General features: G+C 50.1%; 2 protein-coding genes and 1 long non-coding RNA gene across 8 annotated transcripts; 1 reads left to right on the top strand and 2 right to left on the bottom strand.

Moving 5' to 3' along the window:
* Positions 1-491: 491 nt before the first annotated feature.
* On the bottom strand, positions 492-10,548 carry LOC144364758 (WAP four-disulfide core domain protein 6A-like). Its single transcript, XM_078052072.1, has 4 exons — positions 10,455-10,548; positions 9,124-9,255; positions 6,404-6,571; positions 492-899 (listed from the first exon to the last, which is right to left on the bottom strand). Exons 1-4 carry the CDS (start codon positions 10,543-10,545, stop codon positions 880-882), a joined length of 411 nt encoding a protein of 136 aa, XP_077908198.1. The 5' UTR covers positions 10,546-10,548; the 3' UTR covers positions 492-879.
* Positions 9,238-19,964, top strand: LOC120886479 (uncharacterized). Of its 6 annotated transcripts, none has more exons than XR_013439885.1 (6): positions 10,138-12,327; positions 12,424-13,044; positions 13,141-14,599; positions 15,834-17,531; positions 18,126-19,231; positions 19,374-19,964. It is a non-coding gene; the product is annotated as an uncharacterized LOC120886479 (long non-coding RNA). The 6 variants fall into 6 exon arrangements; XR_013439888.1 differs by lacking the exon at positions 10,138-12,327 and having other exon boundaries at positions 12,870-13,044; positions 15,834-15,903; positions 17,438-17,531; XR_013439889.1 differs by lacking the exon at positions 10,138-12,327 and having other exon boundaries at positions 12,870-13,044; positions 15,834-16,870; positions 17,438-17,531.
* Eppin (epididymal peptidase inhibitor) lies at positions 12,514-18,373 on the bottom strand. Its single transcript, XM_013358594.3, has 4 exons — positions 18,239-18,373; positions 16,714-16,845; positions 13,376-13,544; positions 12,514-12,871 (listed from the first exon to the last, which is right to left on the bottom strand). Exons 1-4 carry the CDS (start codon positions 18,327-18,329, stop codon positions 12,850-12,852), a joined length of 414 nt encoding a protein of 137 aa, XP_013214048.3. The 5' UTR covers positions 18,330-18,373; the 3' UTR covers positions 12,514-12,849.
* Positions 19,965-21,427: the final 1,463 nt, after the last annotated feature.

Here is a 21,427-nt window from a genome sequence, read left to right as displayed (position 1 = left end):
TCCCAGATCCAATGCCCACAAGACCTCACACCTAGTGTGTCATGTCAGGGGGCCCAGGGGTCACCACTCGGATTCCCCTTCAGGACTGAGGTGCTCACTCCCCGAGTTGCTGGGACCATTGGTTCCTGAAGGCTCACAACTGAGTCTCTCTGTGAGAATTGACCTGGGTCAGTTCCCAATATCCAATATCACCAATATCCAACAACCGGTCCAACACCTGACCTCCTTGCCCTGATTGGAGACGACCATGAAGGTCCACTTCTGCTCAAGATCTCCCAGCGGGTGACCATGGGAACCCTCTATTGCAATTTCTTTATTATTTGTTTATCCATCCGTACCTCTCTATCCGTACGTCAATCCATCTTTTTTTCTTTCTGATACAAGAAATGACAAGTTCCATGTCACTGGGATTTCTAGCCTGAGTCCCTTCAGGTGGCAGGTGCCATTCCCCCCATAGTAGACAGGGTTTCTCCACACAAATGTAACTCTGGTTATTTTAAACATAAATTTATTTTTAAAAATTGGGTTATTTTGGCATGTGGCGGTGAGGCGCGGGCCGGTGTGTGCATGGTGACTTTCTCTCCAGATGTCCAGGCACCCACGTCCTAGGCACAGCCCGGTCCTGTGCTGCAGTTGGAGTAGGCTGTGCCTTCTGAAGTGGCATCTCTTTACAATGAAGTTACAGTCTCCAGAACTCCAGTCCCTTTCACGGAAGGATTGAAGAATCTGACAGCCTCCTGAAGAAAATTTCGAAATCACCACACTACATATGGATATCGTCACGGATGGAGGACTTGCCGAGGTAGAGTTCCCAGCCGACTGGCAGAAAGATGCAGAGATCTCACTATAAATTCTCTGATTCTAGGTTTTGATGAGACCTTATTTGATTTCTTTAATGGCTGTGCAGATTTAAAAATAAGAAAGTTAGATTTGTTGGAAAGGCCAAACAGAGAGTAAAAGAATCTCTTTGAATTTTAAGCTATTTCAGGTTTTAGGGCAGAATTGTAGACAGCCCTAGTGACCATGATCCAGAGACACTGGAGGCCATCACAGAAAATGCTAAAGGCTTGGGTGGGATACAGGAGGGAGGATTGGGGTGGAACTGAAGGAAATCCTTACAGGTGACCACGTAAACCTTCTGATTCATCTCATCTGCGATCTTGATGTGGCTTATCTGCCGACGCGGTCTGGAAGAGTTTGATGGGTCGGTGGAAACGTGAAAGGCTTTTCACCAAAGCCAGCGACTCTCCTGGCCTCGCTATTCAGATACAGGGTGACATCACAAAGTTGGATGAGGTTGGAAGATTTCAAAAGAAGAGAAAATCTTGGCTTATTTCTGGTTAAAAACAGGAAGGACTTAGTGAAAGCGGCAGATAGCTCGGACCCCCTGAAGCCGGCTCAGGACTTTGTGACAGATGTAAGTAGAAATGCACGTCGGCTTCACCGCCAGAACAAGTGCATCTGGGCTTCACTGGTTTTGTCAAAAAAAAAAATTCAGAGTGAGGATCGTTCAGATGTGAGGGTAAAATCTTAAGCAAGTGTTCCGACATGTGACGAGACTTAACGTGTGTCTGGCACTTCGTCTAGGGAGCCTGTCGCCATGGCCCAAGTGTGTGGACGGCTCAAGTATCAAGGCCAGCACTGTCTCCTACGGGGACTGCAGCGGGCAGTCCCCCCGCTGTGTGTCAGTGGCCACGACATCAGGAAAGAGAGCATTTCTTGGGGAAAGGAGATCAGGGCTCTGCTGCAACAGCTGTGTGAACAGTGGGAAAAATAGTGTCTACCAGACGGAGCAAGAGGAACCTTCTCAGTCACATAAAGGAGACGGAAATCTGATGGGGGAGCCGCTGCTGGAAAGTGGTGGGAAAACGGGGGGTTTTATCCCGTTTCCCTCCTGTTGAAATTGAAGAGAGGACAGCAGCTTTGGAGTGGTTTACAGGATATCTTGACAAAATTATTTTGTGAAATTGTGCTTCAGGCACTAAAAGGAAGTCTACCTCCTCCTAGGTTCGCCTCACTGTGCCTTAGAATTCTTTTGGAAAAGTAAGGGTCCATTTGTCGCCAGACGGTGATAATCTCAACACCCAGTGATTGCCTCCAACAGAAAAATGTTAAAATCTGCTGAGGAGCAAGCTGGGCTGGCTGGTACAGCGATGGCCTCTGATAGGTTTCAGGTCTTATAAGAGATCCAAAATTAATGCTAACCAGTGCCTGGGAATACTCGGCAATTGGATTAAAACTCCTGTGTAAAAGTGCAAGTGGGGTGGTACCCACATAGCGATACGCATTTTACTGTGGAAGTGATATTTTTCTGTCATAAGATGTCCTAACCCTGTGCATGCTTGAGTCTGATATTTTATTTTATTTTATTTTTTCCATAAAAGTCTGATATTTTAATCAAATGTTTATTTTTTGCTTTGGTGGCACACACACAAAAAGTGGGGTGACTTACAGAATCACCTGCAAGACTGAAAAAGATTAGGAGAATGGGTGGAAATGAGGAAGGCTGTGTGGCCAGGGCCACAGTCAACAGGACACTGGGCACTAGCTACCCATCTTGTACCATTGACGCCATCACCATCACGTCTGCTACGGCTGCTGCCTGGAAACAGAAGACCGTCTGCTGTAGTTGCTGCCATCACAATGAATTCTCCATCATCTCTGCCTTTTTTCCTTATTAGCTTTCAATTTACTGTCTGACTCAGGTGTGTCTGATTGACAGCCTAAGTCCAGTGCCCACTTCCTAGCTGCAAGGGAGGCTGGGAAAGTGAACATGCTGGTGACTTATCTACTGACCTCAGCTCCAAGCTCAACCTTCCGTATTCTTTTTCGTGATGCTGGGAGCGGAACTCAGCCCACTGGGTTTCTCCTTATCTTTTCCTAGTTGGCTTCAAGCTGGACTCAGAATGGAAACCACTGAGAGGACAGTGATAGGTGAAATAAGGGGACAGCGGGCTTTCATCTATCTGGTTTCTGGCTCCTACCCATTTCTATCCAGCAGCAGAAACTGTTACACCTACAGTCTCTGGATCCTTCTGGCACTCTCCAAATCAGTTGGACTCAAATCCTCCCTCTACCCCCACCAAAGGTACTAGTACCAGCTAACTGCGCCTCCCCACCCAGTGGGCCAAGTACCATTCAGCCCTCAGAGGTCTGAACACCAGGTGCAGCACAGGAGAGGAAACAGGGTCCAGCCACATAGCTGCTGCCTCTGTGTCCTCACCAGAGGTGTCAGCCAGCTGCATCTGGGTCCCTTCTATCAACTCTTAGCTTCTCCCAATAACAATCTTGTATTCTTCTAAATCTAGGAGTGATGGGTGACTCAGCTTCTCTTTTTCCCTTTCACCCTCCCAGGACTCCTACAACCAGTTCTCAGTGTTGACTCCTCCCTGTTTGGAATGCTAGTGTGGGTTCCGTGTCCCTTACTGGAGCCCGACGGAGGCCTGGCCCTTTCAGCTCTGTACTGAAATACTCCCCCCTTCGGGAATCCTTCAACTGCAGGAATGAGATGCAGATGCTGAATATTAAAAAGCCAGATGACAAACAGCCCTGGTTTCCAGATTCTGGTGGCGGGAACTGGCAACACCTGGCCATGCTTCAGACCCGGATTTTAGTTCCCGTTTTGCCACCAATGTTCTGTGTGGTCATGGCCAAGTCTGTTCCCCATGAGAAATTGCCCTGGGGCTGGTGGAACTCTCCAGGCCTCTCAGCCCAGGATGCCTTGGACCTCCATCTGGGCTCCCCCTGGGCATTTCTGATTTTGGAGGCAGCTCTGAGGAGAGAGGGAGAAGAGGAAGCTGCGGGGCCTGGGTCTGCACTGTACTTTGGGAACACCTACAGGGTCTACCTGACATGACTCTGGGGTCTATAGGGAAAAGTGACACCCCAACACTCAGCACTGAGAACCGGGCCCTCTGGCTCCACTGAGGCGTCCCTTTCAACAGGTGCTCGGAGTTCACCCCGAGCAGAACAGGTGAGCAGATACCATCAGCCCCCAGACGCTCTGGCCATTTCCAAGGGCCTCCTTGGTTCACAGGCTCCTGGGACAGAGCAGTTTATTCTAGTCATTCATGTGTGTCAACTCCGATCGGGGACTGGAGGGTGCTCAGGTGCTTATCAGATTTGGCAGAATTCCTCTGCTGTCACAGGTTTTGAACTTCTGAGTCCCCTTTAACATCACCAGCCCACCGCCTGCCACACAGGTGGGAAATGTGTTCCTCCACCCCACCCCGTCTGGGCCCGCCTCTCGGGACAGCGATTTAGCAGATCTGAGGGCTCTACATCTTAACCCTTCCCTCTCCTAAGTGGCTCTCGTGTGATTTTTCCTAATGGCATTTTCAGAAATCGTTAATCATTGACTGTGGTAGCGCTTCTGCATCACACTGTGAAACCGTCCCCTTTACTGAAGCCGCAGAAAAGAAGTCCTTGAGCCCTTTTAGAGACAGATGGCCGCGAGATGGACGGAGCTCAAGCCTTGGGGTTCCTCACTTGAGCAAGCCTCTTCTAAGATCCCGAGGGTGGCTACACATTGACATTGTCAAATGATTGGTGACATCATTCTGGCCGCCACCAGCCAGGCTGCCTTACCTCCCCCACTCTGATTCGTGCCACACTTCTCCTGGCCAGGTGGTGTTGGAATGGCTGCAGAGAACTCCCCTTGTTCCCTGTGTCAATTCCCCTTGAGGTCACGACACTATGTCCCGCGACTTTGAGGTGGCATCCTGGTATGAATGTACCTGGCCCTAGAAGGCTGTGAGTTGTGGAGGAGAAGCAAATTTTGATATGAATTGAGCCAGAAAAACAAGTCTCTGGAAAATTCTCCCAAATATCAGGTACAAAAAAATTACAAATAGAAAAAAAAACAAAAAACAGCTTTTATGGAAGGCTGTTGAGAAGTTCTTTAGTGGTAAGAGCATCCTTGCTAATTCGGTATTCTATCATGAATATTTTCTTTAATTTTTTTAAATATTTATTTTTTAATTGTAGTTGCACACAATAACTTTATTTTATTTATTTATTTTTATGTGGTGCTGAGGATGGAACCAGGGCCTCACACGTGCTAGGCGAATGTACTACAGCTGAGCCACAACCCCAGCCCATGAATATTTTCTTTTTTTGATGGGATTACACAAACAAGAATTTTTAAAAAATTCTTGTGTTTTTAGTACCCAAGCCTGTAAAGAGAACTACAAATATTAAGGGTGGCTTAGCCAAGCACAGGGTCTATGCATCCCAACTATCATCCAAATAAAAATATATCCATGTTTGATCAGTCATGTTGAATGAAAGACAGACTTATCTTTCCATGCTCTCTCTAGAAATTGGGTTTTGTTAAAGAAATTGATGCCAGGAAGGTAAAACATCAATAGATCATTGATTTCGATGGATTCTGTGCCATTTGTGGTATTTTTAAAATTCGCAGTTGCTTGTGAGTTCCTTTTCCCTGTGAATAATACCCTCTTTTCATTTCACTTATATTTGGCTTTTTAAGGACTCCTCGTTTATCAGTTTTAGATCATATAAAACCCAGATCTTCTCAGGCTCTCTGCTTAAGCATCTTAGGGCCATTTTACCAGGTAACAGTGTCACAGAGCTCTCAGTTTTTCAGATTTTCATTCTCTTCTCTCCTTTTGATGTTACTGGGAAAACCCCCAAAGCCTCTAGTTCTCTGAAAACTGCGTATAGGGAGAGATGAGTCTACGCGAAGACCTGCAGGTTGCAAGGGAATCCTTCAGACCAGGCTACGGGCTCTCAGACACTTTAATAGGGGAAACTGGAGGCTTCGTAGGGATAAATGGGGATCCTGAAGGTTGAAGAGATTTCACACTGAGGGAGGCCCAAAGGGTGAAGGCCACCGTGTTTGGAGAGAAGCCGAGGAGAGAAAAGGGAGTGAGCAAGTCCTGGGGGTCAGTGTTTGGGGCAGCCGACACCGGAGTGGCTGCAGGTGACAGTGGAAGCCAGTGTGAAGCCTGGGTCAGGCCCACGTGGCTTCAGCTCCTCCTCCTCCTGTGGACAAGCAAGGACCTCAGGCTGCCGTGGCCTTTAATCATCTATCGAAGGAAGAGAAGTTGTGAAGGGTTTGATGAGAAGTGGCCCTGCCATGACGGGGTCAGGAATGACGCCCAGTGCTCGGTGGCCTTCTGACTCCGTCTGTCTGTCTCCGCCCCCTTTCCCACCTCATCAGGCGACTCCCTTTGCCTACAGGCTTCCTTCCTAACCTCTTTTTCTCAAATCTCCTTTTTACTTACCCTCCCACAAGACGTGCCCTTATCTCCTGATTGGCCCTGGTTCTGTCAGCCCTGGGCCTGCGGCCGCCTGGGAAAGGACCAGCACCCACATCTCTCAGGTGCTCGGTGGAGCGTGGGAGTCTGAGACGCCCCCCACCCCCACCCCCAGGACTTACAGCTTTTTTGGCAGACGACCATGCAGATAGCCTCACTTTGGAAGTTGTTGTTGTTCCCTTGGCAACCACCGTAGATGAACCTGGAGCAGAGCTGGGTCTCTTCATTATACCACCAGCGCGGGAGGTAGGCCATGCAGGGCCCCACCTCCTTGGGCATGCTGCAGATGTCTGCGGGGAGATCACCGAGCAGAGCAGTGGGGATGCTGGTCTCCTGGCAGGTCCACCTCCCCGCCTCCTCCGGCCACTGCTCTCTCTGTCCCTACTGTGAGGCATATTTATCTCGGACTTGGCTCCCAATTCAGTGTAAACCTTGGCCACTTGCTTTAACCTCTCTGGTTCTTGGCTTCCTGGATGTCCACAGAAATCAGTTTAAAAGGATACTGTGGGTAGAGGCCGAGAGATCAGTGGAGGGAGGGGAACAAGGTGGGGAAGGAGAGGGGAGGCACTGGGGTCTGAACTAGGACAGGACATGTTCCTTGCTCGTATAGTTATATCACATGGATTCTACCGTCATGGGTCACCAAAAAGAACCAATAAAACAGTGATAACAGAACATGAGAATATAAAACGCCACCCTGCTCATCTTACAGGGCTGTGGTAGGAGCAGATGTGACAAGGCCACACGGATCCTTCTGCTGTGCCTCCTCCACATCGGAGCAACGAAGAGCTCCGGGGTTTTGAGAGTAAATAGCGTCCCTTTCTCTCCCTTTCTACCATTTTATTAACTCGAGCACCAGTATCTTTTCCCAGGACTGTCCTGAAAGGCTGCTGACTGATCTGCACATTTCTCCCATCTACTCCACACTGGTTTCCAGAGAACTGATCCACAGGATGGGGGCAAAGTTCTGCCCAGAAGGACTCCAGAACCCATTTCCTGGGCTGGGATACAGCCGAGGGGCAGAGGGCCTGCCTTGCCGGCATCAGCCTTAGGTTTAATCCTCTGTACCCCACCCCCCAAAAAAGAAGTCTCTCTCAGACCCTCTTTCTGGCTTTATCTCATTGCTGCCCCTCACACTCACCCCTTCTAACTTCCTGCTCTAAGAACAGCATGGTCTTATCCACCTCTGCCTTTGCCCTGCCCAAATATCCGACCCCTCTCACCAACTAGACGCACTCCTAGTTATCCTTCCAAACCCTCCCAGGCATCAGATCTTTGTGACGCTCTTCCTCAATTCATTCTTTATTCCTTGCTTTTTATTTTATTGCTTCTAAATCTTGCATATTTATCACTTTTGTGACACACATTGATCACTTCAGTGTAATTGTTTATTCACATTTTCTGGCTCCTCTATGAAAATGTAAGGTTTTCTAGAGTGGGTACTGTGTCTTATGCCAGCTCGGTACAGCCCTTCTAGCAGATTTGGCACAGAGAGAATGTTTCAGGAGTATTCACAGTCTAAACAAATGTATCCTGAATATAAAGAAGCTTTTATTTTTTTTGGGGGGGTAATGGGAATTGAACTCAGGGGCACTTGGCCACTGAGCCACATCCCCAACCCAATTTTGTATTTTATTTAGAGACAGGGTCTCACTGAGTTGCTCAGTGCCTCGATAAATTGCTGAGCTGGGTTTGAACTCACAATCCTCCTGCAACTGGGAGCACAGGCATGTGCCGCCATGCCCAGCCTATAAAGAATAAGGATTAATAAGCAATTGTTTTGTCCATTGTGCTCTGAGGTACAAATACAGTCCTTTGGCACTTCCAGTCTAGACCACATCAAAACCATTTTAGCACTTATTAAAACATCAGTCATATTCTTAGCATTTAATCTATGTTAACATTTAATATTATGCAGCTATCCCTCTTACTGCTCTCACTATAAAGATAACAAAAGTGAAGCCAGGTAAATGATAAGGGATTCAGATGTAGACAATCCCCCCCTCCTAGGATCAAGACCAGACCCCTGTGCTCCTTGCTAGCCCAGCACCCTCTGTCTCATCTCTTATCCTCTCAGGCTTCCTTCGCTCTCTGACTTTTCAAGGCCTGAGCATGATGCTTCCTAACACAGGGCCTTTGCATGTGCTGTTACCTGTGCCCAGAAACTTCCCTCCAATTTTTGCCTGCATACCACCCATCTTTACATGAATCCATGAATCCCAGTCATAGAAAAATCTTTCCTGCCCACCCCGGCCACAACAAGCAAGTGCAGCCCATCATGGGTGACAGAGGTCCTCTCAAATCTTTGTTGAATGAATAAATGAATGCATAGTGTTTGATGGTCTTCTTTAGAGCCCAGTGATACGGGGCAGGAGGAAAGAGTGTAGGAGGTCAAAGATGGTCACGGAAACCTTCCTGGATTGATGTAGACAGAGAGGCCCGGGGACAAATGCCAGGAAATACCAGCCATCCACCTGTCTCTTATGGTGACCAAATAAACTGAGGCGACGTTGGCATCTGACCGGACCTTGGTGGCTACTTGGCATTTCAGAAGATCACCAACAGGAGCCCAGAGACCATGTGGTTCAATACCCATAAGTAACTTATGGAAAAGGAAACTGAGGTCCAGAAAGGGAGAACCACATTGCTCACATCACCTACGAAATAGGGGCAGGATGTGGTCCGGGTCTCCCGCGTCCGGCACTGATGGGACTTGTGTCAAGGAGAAGATGCATCAGGGCTTTTCAGGCTCCGGCCCTCAGGGACCCAGGAAGGGGGCTGGACAGTGCCAGTGAGGGAGGCGGGGAAGGAGGGCTGCATTCATTCAGGGGATCGTAGGTACCTTTTCTCATGTCTAGACACTTCTTTCCGCAGCTGAACATGCAACACTTCATATTATTTGGGCACTGCCTGTGCCTCGTGCATAGGTTTCTTTCTTCGATTTCACACTTTACTCTGACTTTGGGACACGACTCTGGAGAGGAGAAGATATGCTTCCTTGAGGCCTGGAAGTGGGTGTCTCTCCCCCTTCCCAGGCGCAGGGCACCTCTGCAGAGTTGGGGAAGCTTGATTCCCTTCTCCTGCCCCAGGAGGACAGTAACTCTCAGGGGGCTCAGGATTCTCGAAACACTAGCCACATCCCCGACCCCGTGACTCATCACCTAATCCCTAAGCCCATTCCCAGCCCTTCTCCCACCACCTGTACAAGGTTCCTGGGAGGAGAACATGCTCCTCTAGGCACTTGGCTTTGTTGTACTTGGAGGTTCCCCTAGGGGGCGCTGTAGCTCCTGCTAATTGAGATCTGCACTTGAGCATCTGGTGGCTGGGCTTCACCATTCTGTACAGCCTTTCCTAAGGCAGGCACCCTGTCTGAACCTTCCTTTCCTCAATTGCCTAGAGGGTCATTCCAAAGACGGATGCAACAAAGTTTGAAAAGTCATCGTCCAGCTGCCTGGGACCATATAATAATGTATTGATGAGGTACTTACTATGCTCCTGAACTTTTCTCTTTAATCCTCATTCCAAATTCCTCGGTAAGTACTATTAATACTCACATCTAATAAGCAGGAATCTGAAGTATAGGGAGGCTATGTAAACTCATCCAGGGTCACACGACTATTAAGGAGTGCAGTCAGGACTGGAACCTGTAGCATGTGGCTCCTGAGAACTCACTGCCAACCGCTGCTTTTCCAGTGCTCAGTACATTTAGCTACGAATCCTGGAATCTTTGTATTTCAATATTGCAAGGGGCTTTGGGAGATGATTCTTTACCACAAAGGCAAGGATCCTTTGTGGGTGTGGGTGGGGGAGTGGGGAAACTTATTTGGGGCTTCAGTGGAGAAGTTTGGAAGTCAGTGCAGTGCTGCTAGGGAGTGTGGTGTCCTGGGGGAACGTCCCTCTGGCTATCTAGTTCCTCAAGTGCACTTTATGGGGGGTCCAGGCACCTACCTGGATAACCCCTCGGGATGCCGTGGGGGTGGGGTGGGGAGCTGCTACAGACGGGTTCCCCCTAGGAAGGGGACTGAGATAAGGACTCCAAATACCGCCCCTCTGTCCCGCCCAGGGTCCAGGCTGAAGTGGGGAGAGCATTCCTCCTCTGTGATGCTCTTCTTTGTCCTTTGTCCCCCTCAAATTCTCTCTGTACCTTAGAGGGACTGTGTCCCCAATACTTACTGAAAAATAACCCCTCAACCAGCCCAGGTTCCTGGACACCCCCCAGGAGGATGACCGGTACCAGGAATAGTAGAAGTCCCAAGAGTCCCATTTTAGGAAGTGCTGGCCGATGTCACCCAAGCTAGGTAGCTGCTCTCTGCACTGCCTCTGAGCGGTGGCCGCCCAGCACAGCCCAACACTCCAAGAAACAAGCCTGGAGGCCAGCCAGCCGCACGCCCTCCCCCAGGCCTCGCGGTCCCAGGCTCTCTCCACCAGGGGGAGGGTCACTCCCGCTGGGCATTCCAGATGCCCCCAGCAGAAGGCGTGGACAGCTCCAGAACCTTCCTTTTCTCAGGGGCAATGTGGAGGCTCATCTTTCTGATTTTGCTCTTCTCCCGGTACCTCTATTGGTGCTTTATTTTTCTCACGGTTTCTCTTTTTCGTCTCTGTGTCTCTGTGTTTTTTTCCTTGCTCCTGTTCCCCCCCCCCCCACTCCTTTTCAACAACTCTCTTTCACTGTCCGGTCACTTCTCTTCTTTCCCCCTCTCTGTTTTCTTGGGTCCATTTTCTTTTCTTTGCAGTCCTGGGGGAGTAAACCCAGGGTGCTTAACCACTGAGCTACATCCCCAGCCCTTGTCATTTTTTATTTTGAGGGAGGATCTTGCTTAATTGCCAATTTGGCCTAGAACTTGGGATCCTCCTGCCTCAGCCTCCCCACCCGCTCACACACCTGCCATCTCCCACGTTGCTGGGATTACTGGTGTCTGCAGCTGTGCCCGCTTACCCCTTTTCTCCAGCTGTTGCCAAGGAGCAAAGATATTGCTGTGAGTAAGTGTGGGGAGGAAAGAGGAATTCCAAGTTGAACTGAGTCCACAGAGAAAGTCTGTCCAGGTCACGCGATTTTGAAAGCAGAAAAGAAGACCAGAGCTCCCAGAGACTTTCTAATGTTTGATGAAAATTAGAGTAAGAGATTCAAGGAAACCCTGCAGTTGTACCTTCAGAAAACCAGCGCAGCAGCGGGGCCGCAGAATGTCCCACTGCGAGTTCCTGAACTGTCCCATTGATCTAAGTCTTGAAGCATCAGGAGAGAGCAGGAGCAGGCACTGCAGAGGGGAAGGCCTTGCTCCATCCACACGCCCTGGGCTGACCTTCAGTGTCACCTGCAGCTTCCAGAGACAGTCGGTCCCAGAGAACATTTTGTCTTAATCTATTTTTTAAATCGAGGTAGAATTCACATCATGTAAAATCGACCATGACGTGAGGAAGAATCCAGTGGCTTTTTTTTTTTTTTAGCACATTCACAAAGTTGTGTAACCATTCCCTCCATTAATCCCCATTTTTGTCACTTTAAGTTAAAACCCTGGACCTGTGAGCAGTCACTCCTTAGTTGTCCCCCCTCCCTGCCTATTCCAACCCCCGGCAGCTCTTCCTATGTCTATAGATTAACCTGTTCTGGATACTTTACACAAACTGTCATTCCGGGCTCATCCACGGTGTCGTGTGTATTGGTGTGGTGTTCCCGCTTGTGGCCAAATAACACCCGGGGCCACCCACTTCAAAGTGTCAGAGTTCCTGCTTCTCTCCTCAGGGTTTTCTCGGTTTCCTCAGGAGCTTCTTTGCTGCATGTGGAGCTCCCGGGTAGGGTGAGAGAATTGATGCCCCAGGAATCCAGTGGGAGTCCGTGGATCAGCACCTCGGCTTCCCCAGCACTAGTGACAGATGAAACTTTGGAGGAATGTTCTGTGTGGTTCACAGGATTCCTGGGAAGGCACCTGGCGGGACTGAGTTACTGTTTCCCTCAGTGGCAACCAACGCATGATCGACTCCTCTCCTTCCCACCTTGTGCTTGGGACATCTCCTAGATCAGATGTGTGCACCCTGCCCTTGTCCCAAGGTCAGTTTCTGGGGCATTCAAGTTAAGGCAATGTCCGAGGATAACAATATCCCTGGAGCCCTCGACTCTCAGGTTCTCATTGTCCTCACTTCTCAGATGCGGTCACTGGAAGCTTCAACCATCTCTTATTGTCTGCAAAGTGTAATGTACCAGACAGATGAATCACTCCACCTCAGAGGCACAGGATGAAACCAAGCACTTTATTGAAAAAAAAAAAAAAATTGGGAGCTGCACAGGGGCAAACAGGGATTTCTGGAAGTTAGAGATGATGGGGGTGAGGCAGAGATGGAATCCACGAGGAAGGTATCATGCATAAAAACAGGTGGCTACAGAGGAAGAGGGAGGAGGCAGATCCTGGGGTTCACAGTTGGGAAGCTCTAAGGCCTTGCAGCCCTGAGCTGAGGAGAACAGTTGGGGGGCTGAGCTGAGCCAAGCGGGGAACAGTGGGGGTCAACCTGGAGCATCTCAGGTGCACAGAGCCTGGAGCTGGAGCCAAATCCTGGCGGTTGTCCCCATGTATCTTTATCCATTCAGGAAACCAAGCCTGTTGAGGTAGAAAACGTAGCTGGCTTTGAACTTGAGGTTGCGTTTAGCACCTTTCTACAGGAGGAGATTCACTCTGGGCTTGCACTGGGAGCTGTCAGTGTCTTTCAAGGAACAAGGAATGAGATTGGATTGAGGCAAAGACCTCTCTCTGATGAGAAAACCCATGGCAAGGTACGACGGGCTGGTCAGCGTGACCGGAGCCAGGTGGGTGCTCTGTGGCCTTTCTAGTTGGTTTCTGAGATTGCACCACCTCCTTCCTTCCTTCAGGCTGCCGGAATCCCCTGACGCTTGCTGGCATTGATTCACCTCCTGTGCCTCCCACCCTCAGTTCCTGGGAAGCCCTAACTCTCCTCTGCAAGGTGCAGTCCTCTCTCCTGGTTGGAGCGGGTTCTGTTGGCACTGGTCTGCCAAGGACACAGCTCCCTTGGGACGGATCAATCAACATCCAGACCTCCCAGTGTGGCTCCGGTGACAAGGGGAAACGGGGGGCCCCAGGACTCACGTTTTTTGTTGGCAGGCATTTTGGCAGATGCTCTTGGTCTGGAAGTTGTTGTTGTTTCCTTGGCAGCCGCCATACACGAAGCCATAGCAGGTGTTATTGTTCTTACTGTACCACCAGCGGCGGAACAGAGCCATGCAGGGCCCGCTTTCTTTTGGCAGAGTGCATATGTCTGCAGAGAGACCTCGGAGTTGAGAACTCAGCAGCTCAGCTTGGAACAAAACAGCTGCCGTGTTCTCCTTCGCAACCACCCCGGATGACCCTGGAACTGCTCCTTTTCCCTAACCCACTGTGGGAGCCGGCTCTGGGGACATATGACATGCATTTGCCAAGAGATCCCAGAACAGGTGCCCGAGTCCCTGGAGACAGGATTGTTGCAGACGTAATCAGTTAAGAGGATGTCAGATTGGAGTAGGGTGGACCCTACTCCATATGATCGGCATCCTTATAAAAAGGGGTAGATCTGGACACAGGCACATGCACAGGAAGAAGACCACCGGAACATGAAGTAGAGATCAGAATAATGTGACCAAGGGACACCAAAGATGGCCAGAAAAATAGAGGCATGGGACAGAATTCTCCCCCACAATCCTGAGAAGGAATCGACCCTGCTGATACCTTGGCTTTGGCCTTCAAATCTGCAGAACTGTAAGGCAGTACTGTTGGCTAGGCCATCCACTCATGCTACCTAGTTTTAGCAACCCTAGCCAAGAATTCAGGTCCCCACCAAACTATGAATTCAATGAAGGCAAATCTTCACAGCTGAGCCATTAAGTCTTGTTTGTTTCTACCACCTAATAGCTCACTTCTCACCAGTACCTTGAACTTAAGCCCCAGAATCTCACCTCGGGGCTACTGAGCTATCCTCTAGTGGAGGCTATCCCTGCCTCCAGTCTTAGCCCCTCCAACCAATCCTTCATGCCAGGGAGAAGGAACTGAGGGATCTGAAGTCCAAGCCAAAGTAAGACCTACCTTGACTTCATGACCAATTCTTCTCGTCACCCACAAGGCCCTTCATTCTCTGGCTCCCACTCCTGGCTCAGGCCTCTCCCCCTGCCTCAGGCCCCCTTGATCTACATGCTTCGGCCTCACTCAGCACACTAGGGTCCCTCCTGACTCCATTCTGGATCCCAGGTGCCTGAACCCGGCCAGCATCTCTTCACCCTGTTTCTGAATCTTGTGTGTACATCTATCATCTGTTTGTATCTTCAGGCTCATTCCTGAGACGTAAGTTTCTGGACTGAACAGGGATTGAGTCTGATTGCATCTTGGAATTCCAATGACTAGCAGGTGGCTGGCACAGTTTAGAACTTTATGGAATGTTGGGGGTGGGACCAAATGCCTCCTGCCCTTAACTGAGTCAAGAAGTCCTTGGGCACTTTAGCCCTGTGTGCTAACACTTTAAGGGACAACGACAAGGCACAGTCCCTACGGCGTAGGGGTTCCCAGTCAAGAAAGACGAGTGAGTTAAGTCAGTAGGTGCTGGGTGGCTGCCATGTGCCTCCATGTTCCTGTGGCTTTCTTCCTGTGTGTGTGCCTATGTTCAGGATGTCAGTCATTGCTCTAAGCACTTCGGGAGCATCAATTTATTTGATCCTCAAAGTAATCTTTGATATCTGAAGAAATTGAGGCAGAAAAAAGGGAAATTTGTTGATTTGCTCCAGATAAAAAATCTGGTCCAACCTGGGGCTCAGAGAGTGACTCCAAAGCTCTCACCTGCAGGCGTCTGGGCAGCGCGCCATGCGTGCGTCTGGCCCATGTGCCTCCCAGTGTCTTTCCAGCACATCTCTACACCCAGCTTCTCCTAGTTCAAGTCACCCTGTTCTCTCTCCGAGTCCCTTTAGCACGCCCCACTCCTCCGCTCTCCCTGTCACACTCTGCAGGCACCCCACGAACCTGGGATGTCACCGTCCTTACTCAGGGCGTTTCCATGGCTCTTAAGATCAGGATGAGACTATAATCCGGCCCCCAGACCTGAATTGCTGGGTCTTTTCACACCTAGGATCTTTTCTCTGTGAGCCTTGATCTTGTTCATTTCGTGCTTTTCTGAGTCTTTGTGTGTGCCATTCCCTGTGCCTGGAAACCCTCCCACCCTCTTTTTGTCTAAATCATTACCCTTCATTTGGATCTCAACTCCAGGTCTGCTGTCCAGAGAAGCCCCTCCTACCCTCCCTGTCCACCATGAGCAGGTCAGACCCTATTATGGGTGCTGTGCTTTGAACACGGTTTAAGTGTGTGCCCCCGGGGGCCATTTGTTGGTGTCTTGGTCCCCAAGATAGTGGTATCAGGAGGTGGTGATAATAAGAGGTGAGACCTAGTGGTACGTCCTTGGGTCAATTGAGGATGTGACCTTGAAAGGACTGTGGGAGCTCAGTCTCTATTTGGCCTCTGTTGGTAATGTGATCTCTCTCTCTCTCTCTCTCTCTCTCTCTCTCTCTCTCTCTCTCTCTCTCTCGCTCAGGTGCCCCCCACCTGCCATGCGGTTCTTGTTAGAGCCTGTGCCATGATGTTTGGAATCAGCCTCCAAGACTGTGAGCTAAATAGACCTCTTTTATTTATAAAGTCAGCCTGTCTCAGGCATTTCATTAGAGGGATACTAAAATAGAATACCTCTTAGAGGCACTTGGTAAATATTAGCTAAATGAATGACTAAAGAATCCTTCATAGTCTTTTCTGGAGCCCCGGGGAGATGGAAAGGAAACCCCCTCTGGTCTGGAGAAGTCAGGGGAGGTTTCCTGGTACAAAGTTGGATTTATATAGGCCAAGAGGTAGTCGTTCAGAAGCGAAAACAGGGAAGAAAATTGCTTAATTCAGCCAGGGATGGTGACACACTCCTGTAATCCCAGCAACTGAGGAGGCCGAGGTGGGAGGATTGCAAGTTTGAGGTCAACCTATGCAATTTAGCAAGACCCTGTCTCAGAAAAGGAATGGGGGAGCTGGGAACGTATTTCAGTGGTGGAGTGCCCCTAGCTTCAATGCTCAATACTGGAGGTGAGGGAAGGGGGAGAAAGAAAATTCTTGTCACTTGCAACAACAAACAGCGTCGGTATATATTAGGACAACAAGGACCATCTGAGGACTCAGAAAATCATAAGGGTGAAAAGTAGCCAAGAAGCCGGCTGACCGAGTCTCACTGCTGTACCCATCATCTGTCTGGGGAAACTGACAGGATCAGGACATTATTCATGTCATACAACACGTTAGGAGCAGTAATAAGTCTAAGTCCCAGTCCTCCCACATCCAGCAGTCCTGCCTGGAGACCAGCCCTCATGAACCAGGGACAACCCAGCCCAGGGGGCGGGGGGCAGGGCGTGGGTGGAGCGTCCCGGCTCTGAAGGTACCTTGTTGGAGGTCAAGGCACTTCCTCCCGCAGCTGAAGACGCAGCACCTCTGGTTGTGCGGGCACTGCCTGTCCTTGGTGCACAGGTCCCTCTCTCTGAATTCACATTGCTCTCTGATTCTGGGGCATTTTTCTGGGGGAGAAGCAGATTTACAAGTGTGAGCCTTGGAGGGCCACTGCCCACCCTCTTCCAACCCCGTTCTGGGCAGACAGGGAGCTTTGCTCTCATTCTGTCACTAGGAGTCTCTTCCTCAGGGTCCCCTGGGTATCTCCCAGCCCCACCGACACGTCCCTCTGTTGACTGCTCCTCATCTCTACCTTCCCACCCTGCTCCTTCGTCCCACTTCCTGCCCCAGTCCCTCTAAGGCAGAGTTTCTCAGCCACTGGTGACATGTGGGCTGGGGAATTCTTTGTTGGGAGTGGGGTCGTCCTGCTCAGGTGACATTTAGCAGTATCCCTGGCTTCAATTTATTAGATGCGGGTGGCACCCCTCCCTGTGGTGACAACCCAGTGTCTTCAGACATTGCAAATGCCCCGGGGTGGGGGGGTGTGGGGGGATTGCCACCGACGGGCACAGGTTTAAGCTGGTCTGGTCTTTTGTGCCTTGCTGTGAGCCTGGGTGTGCGAGTTCCTCTGGGGGCGACATTATACAATGATTGGTAGCCCTCTGGGGTCAGTGTGGGCTTTGAATTCTGACACTGTTCTGTCACTTTCCCTCCCTGAAGCTACTCTCTTCCTTTGGTTTTGGCCTGAGGGAGTTGTGAGGAAGAAGTGAGAAGACTGTAAAGCTCCAATCTGAGTAACGGAGGCACAGTTATGGTAAGTATTTGCCATAAGCCACCGGCTCATTTAAATATTTAAAACGTATCACCTCATTTAACCTCCATAGCAGCTCTATGAGGTCAGTTCCATGATTAGTCCCATTTTACAGATCAGGAAACTGAAGCACATGGAATCTATATAAAGGTTATATGGCTGTCAGGATTTAACCCCTCTGTATGTCTCCAGAATGCTTTTTTTAAAAAAATCTCTACTTAGAAATCTCTATTTTCTGATTGTTCAGAAAATGCTAGCAATTATTATTTTTACTTATATATTCCTGGAGTATTAGTATCTTACATTGAAAGGGGCTCCCAAATATTCTTCTTACTCCAAAATCAAAACCCTTTGGGGATGCAAAGACACGTCATAGGACTACATTGGAAAAAAAGGGGAGAAGATTGAGGTGATATCCTGAGAAAAGGATCTAATTTTCTTGTGGGGTGGGAGAAGGACCCTTAGTCTGCCCAGATTTCTATAGCCCCTCACATAATTGCCAGATCCATTAATGCCCCCCCCCCCCCCCGCTGCCCCAAAGTGCCCAGGTCTGGGATCCTGCCCTCACAGAACAGATCTCTCTCCCTCCGCTCCCAGCCCAGGGCCACGGCCAAGATGCAGGAAGCAACCCAGATCTGAGGGACTGTGCCTGGTCCCCCCGCCCAGCCAGCTCCCCTCTGCCCAGGGCAAGACAGAGGCCCAGTACTTACTGGGAAAGAACCGGTCACTGAGGCCAGGTCCCTGGACAGTCACGAAGAGGATGAAGAGCACCAGGACTCTCAGAAGTCCACCAGGCGCCATTCTGAGGAGAGATGGTTCCAGAACATGGAAATGCCGACTGTTTCGCCAGCCTGTCCCTTCAGGGCCTCTACCCTGGAGACGAGAGCTGGAGAAGAGCCAGCCACCCCCTTTCTTGTCAGGAACACCAAGTTCCCAAGGCCATCAAATGGGGCTGACGGGCATGGAGAGCCCAGAGCTGGGGGAGGGTCTCCTGTGATCCTGAAGCCCTGGCTGCGCTGGCGAGGGGGCAGAGCTTGGCTCACACTTTCCAGGCGACCTTGGGGTGAAGGCCACTTCCCAGGTCTTATCTGGGAACCTCTGGGAGTGTGCATGGCCTCCTTCTGTTCCACACACACTGGCCACTGGCCCCTTCCCTCCCCGCGACAATGTCTCTTTTCATCTCTTGCTCTCTGTCTCTTGTGCCTCTCTGTTCCTAGCTGTTTCTCTTCTTTTCTGAAGGCCCCCAGGGCCTGGGTGTCCGGTGCTCCCTCCCGCAGTGTCTTCCCACCATCCTCCCTCTCCTCTTTGGGTCTTTCATGTTTGACGCCCCACGGCGGCGGGTGCTGGCAAGGCTCAGGCTGATAACAGTGCCCAGACGGTGCTGGTCACAGCGCGTTGCTTGGAGAGCAGGGCTTGTTGGGAGTCTCTGTCACATGGGATGCAAACTCTTGGTTGGAGGAGAAGCTACAAAAGGAACAGAACTCTGGTTCAGTGACTCTGGTCGGGGGTGCGGGAGACCTGGAGCTATACACCCACAGCCACTTAGCCAGGCTGCTGGCGGGCAGAGGCTCTCTTCAGAGAGTGAGTTACCTGTAGCTTCCCATTTTCTTTCCTCACTAGGAGTTGCCTTATTGTGCCGACCATCGTTCTCAAAACTCTCTTCTGTGACAGAGAGAAGTCAGAAAAAGCCAGCCTCATCATCAGTGAGTAACTATTATGGTCACAAAATCTAGGAGATGACAGCAGAGCTCCCGCGGGAACCCATCCCACCAACTCTGCAGGCTCACTCAAGGAGGCTAGGGAATGCAATTTCTTTTTTTAAATTTTTTAATATTTATTTTTTAGTTCTCGGCGGACACAACATCTTTGCTGGTACGTGGGGCTGAGGATCGAACCCGGGCCGCACGCACGCCAGGCGAGCGCACTACCGCTTGAGCCACATCCCCAGCCCCAAGGGAATGCAATTTCTGGTGAGCCATCAAGATGTCCTAGGCAGGGCTGCCCTCCTTCTGCTTCTACCAAGCTCAGCCCAGGGGAGAGGAACACACGGAAGACCTAGGTGGCAGGGCTCCGAGGGACCACCTGGTGCCACTGCTTTGTTTTACCATTTGGAATCATAAGGGCCCGAGAAGTGAGGATGCCGCTGAATGTCACCCAGCACGTGTCAGAGATGAGGATGGAGGGAGCTGAGCATGAACGTCCTTGCCAGAGGCCATTAGGGAGGTTCTGATGAAGCTGAGGGTATAAACGTTTGACTGTGGACTTGGAGGTAAAGAATGCTGAGTCCCAGGGAATGAAGGAATCATTAGTAGAGACAGAAGCTGAAGAATCAGCGTCAACAAATCTCCCAGTGGCTCCCAGGGACCCCAGTTAAGGTTTCTTTCTTCTCTTCATTTTCTTGAAAATAAATTAAAACTCTTTCAGTTTGTTCTGCCACATTCTGTCTCATCTAATTTCCTGGCCAACCCATGGGTCTCACTTTTTAAGCAGGGAACATGAAATGGGTGTCTTTGAGTTTTGGATGAATCATGGTTTGGGCCCCTGCTGACATCTATTTCTTGGAGAAAGCTGGGTAGGGGCCCACCTGGGTCCTTGCTCTTCCTTCATCTCCCTTCATGGAGAGTCATGGCCCTAACTCTGCCCCGGTCTGACCTTTGCATGATTTCTGACTGCATGCCCAAATCCTGGACTCAGAATGTGAGCTCCAGGGAGAGCCAAAGCCCACTGGCCTCACCGGGCTTCTCCTGCTTTTCAATGGACCAAGACCTGTCTCCTGGGCTGATTTCCTGTCAGGGTCTTTCAGCGTTGTTCCACGTGCCTCTAGTTGAATTGCCAAGTTGCATGTTTAAGAAGCTCTGAGGTCCACTGGGCCTGTGTCTAGAACCTAGGGCGTAGAACACGAAGAGGCCCAGAATAAATCCTCAGTGCATTCTGCGGGATGGGCGAGGTAGGTGGGGGACTGGCAGTGTGTAGAAAGGTAGGCAGACGTGTGTCCACCGACGGAGACAGCCTATCGTGAACAGAGGAGGAGACGTTGAGATTGGTGGGTGTGTGGATAGTGAGTGGGTGGTGGGTGGATGGAGGAGGTCAGTGTAGGAAGGATGGATGTGTGTGTTGATGTGTGTCCCTCAGGGGACAACACATCACGAGGTTGGTCAGAGGAGTAGGAAGAGGTGAGGAAAGCATGGCTATCTGGGTGCGTGAATGCAAAGATTGTGGGTGGATGGAAGAATGGGTGAAGTGGGTTGGACTGGATCTAGGGTTAGTGATCAGGTGGGTAGGTCTGTTGATGGAAGTTGTTTGATTGGATGGTGGGATAGACAGAGGGAAGATCAGGTAGTGGGATAAGTATGTTGATGTACATGAAGGAATGTGTGTGTGTGTGTGTGTGTGTGTGTGTGTGCTCACACGAGAAAGAAGAGAGAGGTAAATAATAAGCAGATGGATTAAAGGTTGGACATAAAATAGACAATTAGGTTGGTAAAAGTCAGATGAGAAGGAAGGGTAAGAGGATGGATATGGGGTGAAGAGATGGTGGGCAAAGGAATACGTGGAAAGGAACGTCAACAGAGGGATGGTAAGTGGGGAGGGGTACCTGGGTGCACGGTGAGAGGATGGGCAGGTGGATAAAAGGACTGATGGTTGGCAGGCAGATGGGTGGGTGGAAATGTGATCATGGGTGGAAACATTAACCAAATCTTATGATATGAAAATAATTATGTAGGAAAATATGAGACTCAAATTCACAGATGAGGAGGTAGAGAACCTGCACAAATTGTAAGATGAAGTATTTAAAAATTGCTAAAATAGAGCACTGTGGCAGAAACATGGTCTAGATGCTTGGGAGTGGAGTACTGCCTTCAGTCTTCAAAGAATGGAGAACTTATGTATCATCAAAA

The sequence above is a fragment of the Ictidomys tridecemlineatus genome, chromosome 5 (assembly GCF_052094955.1).
Source record: "Ictidomys tridecemlineatus isolate mIctTri1 chromosome 5, mIctTri1.hap1, whole genome shotgun sequence".
NCBI classification, from domain to species: domain Eukaryota; kingdom Metazoa; phylum Chordata; class Mammalia; order Rodentia; family Sciuridae; genus Ictidomys; species Ictidomys tridecemlineatus.
This window is presented reverse-complemented; position numbering and strand designations above follow the sequence as displayed.

Bases quoted from the DNA above. Each gene is read 5' to 3' on its own strand.
- LOC144364758 (XM_078052072.1), bottom strand. From the start codon at position 10,545: ATGGGACTCTTGGGACTTCTACTATTCCTGGTACCGGTCATCCTCCTG. The intron at 6,572-9,123 runs GTACCTACGATC...ATCTCCCCGCAG, and splicing joins GTGTCTAGACATGAGAAAAG to ACATCTGCAGCATGCCCAAG. The intron at 900-6,403 runs GTAAGTCCTGGG...AAATCTGCACAG, and splicing joins GGTCGTCTGCCAAAAAAGCT to CCATTAAAGAAATCAAATAA.
- Eppin (XM_013358594.3), bottom strand. From the start codon at position 18,329: ATGGCGCCTGGTGGACTTCTGAGAGTCCTGGTGCTCTTCATCCTCTTC. The intron at 16,846-18,238 runs GTAAGTACTGGG...CTTCTCCCCCAG, and splicing joins CAGTGACCGGTTCTTTCCCA to AAAAATGCCCCAGAATCAGA. The intron at 12,872-13,375 runs GTGAGTCCTGGG...CTACCTCAACAG, and splicing joins AATGCCTGCCAACAAAAAAC to GCTTGGTTTCCTGAATGGAT.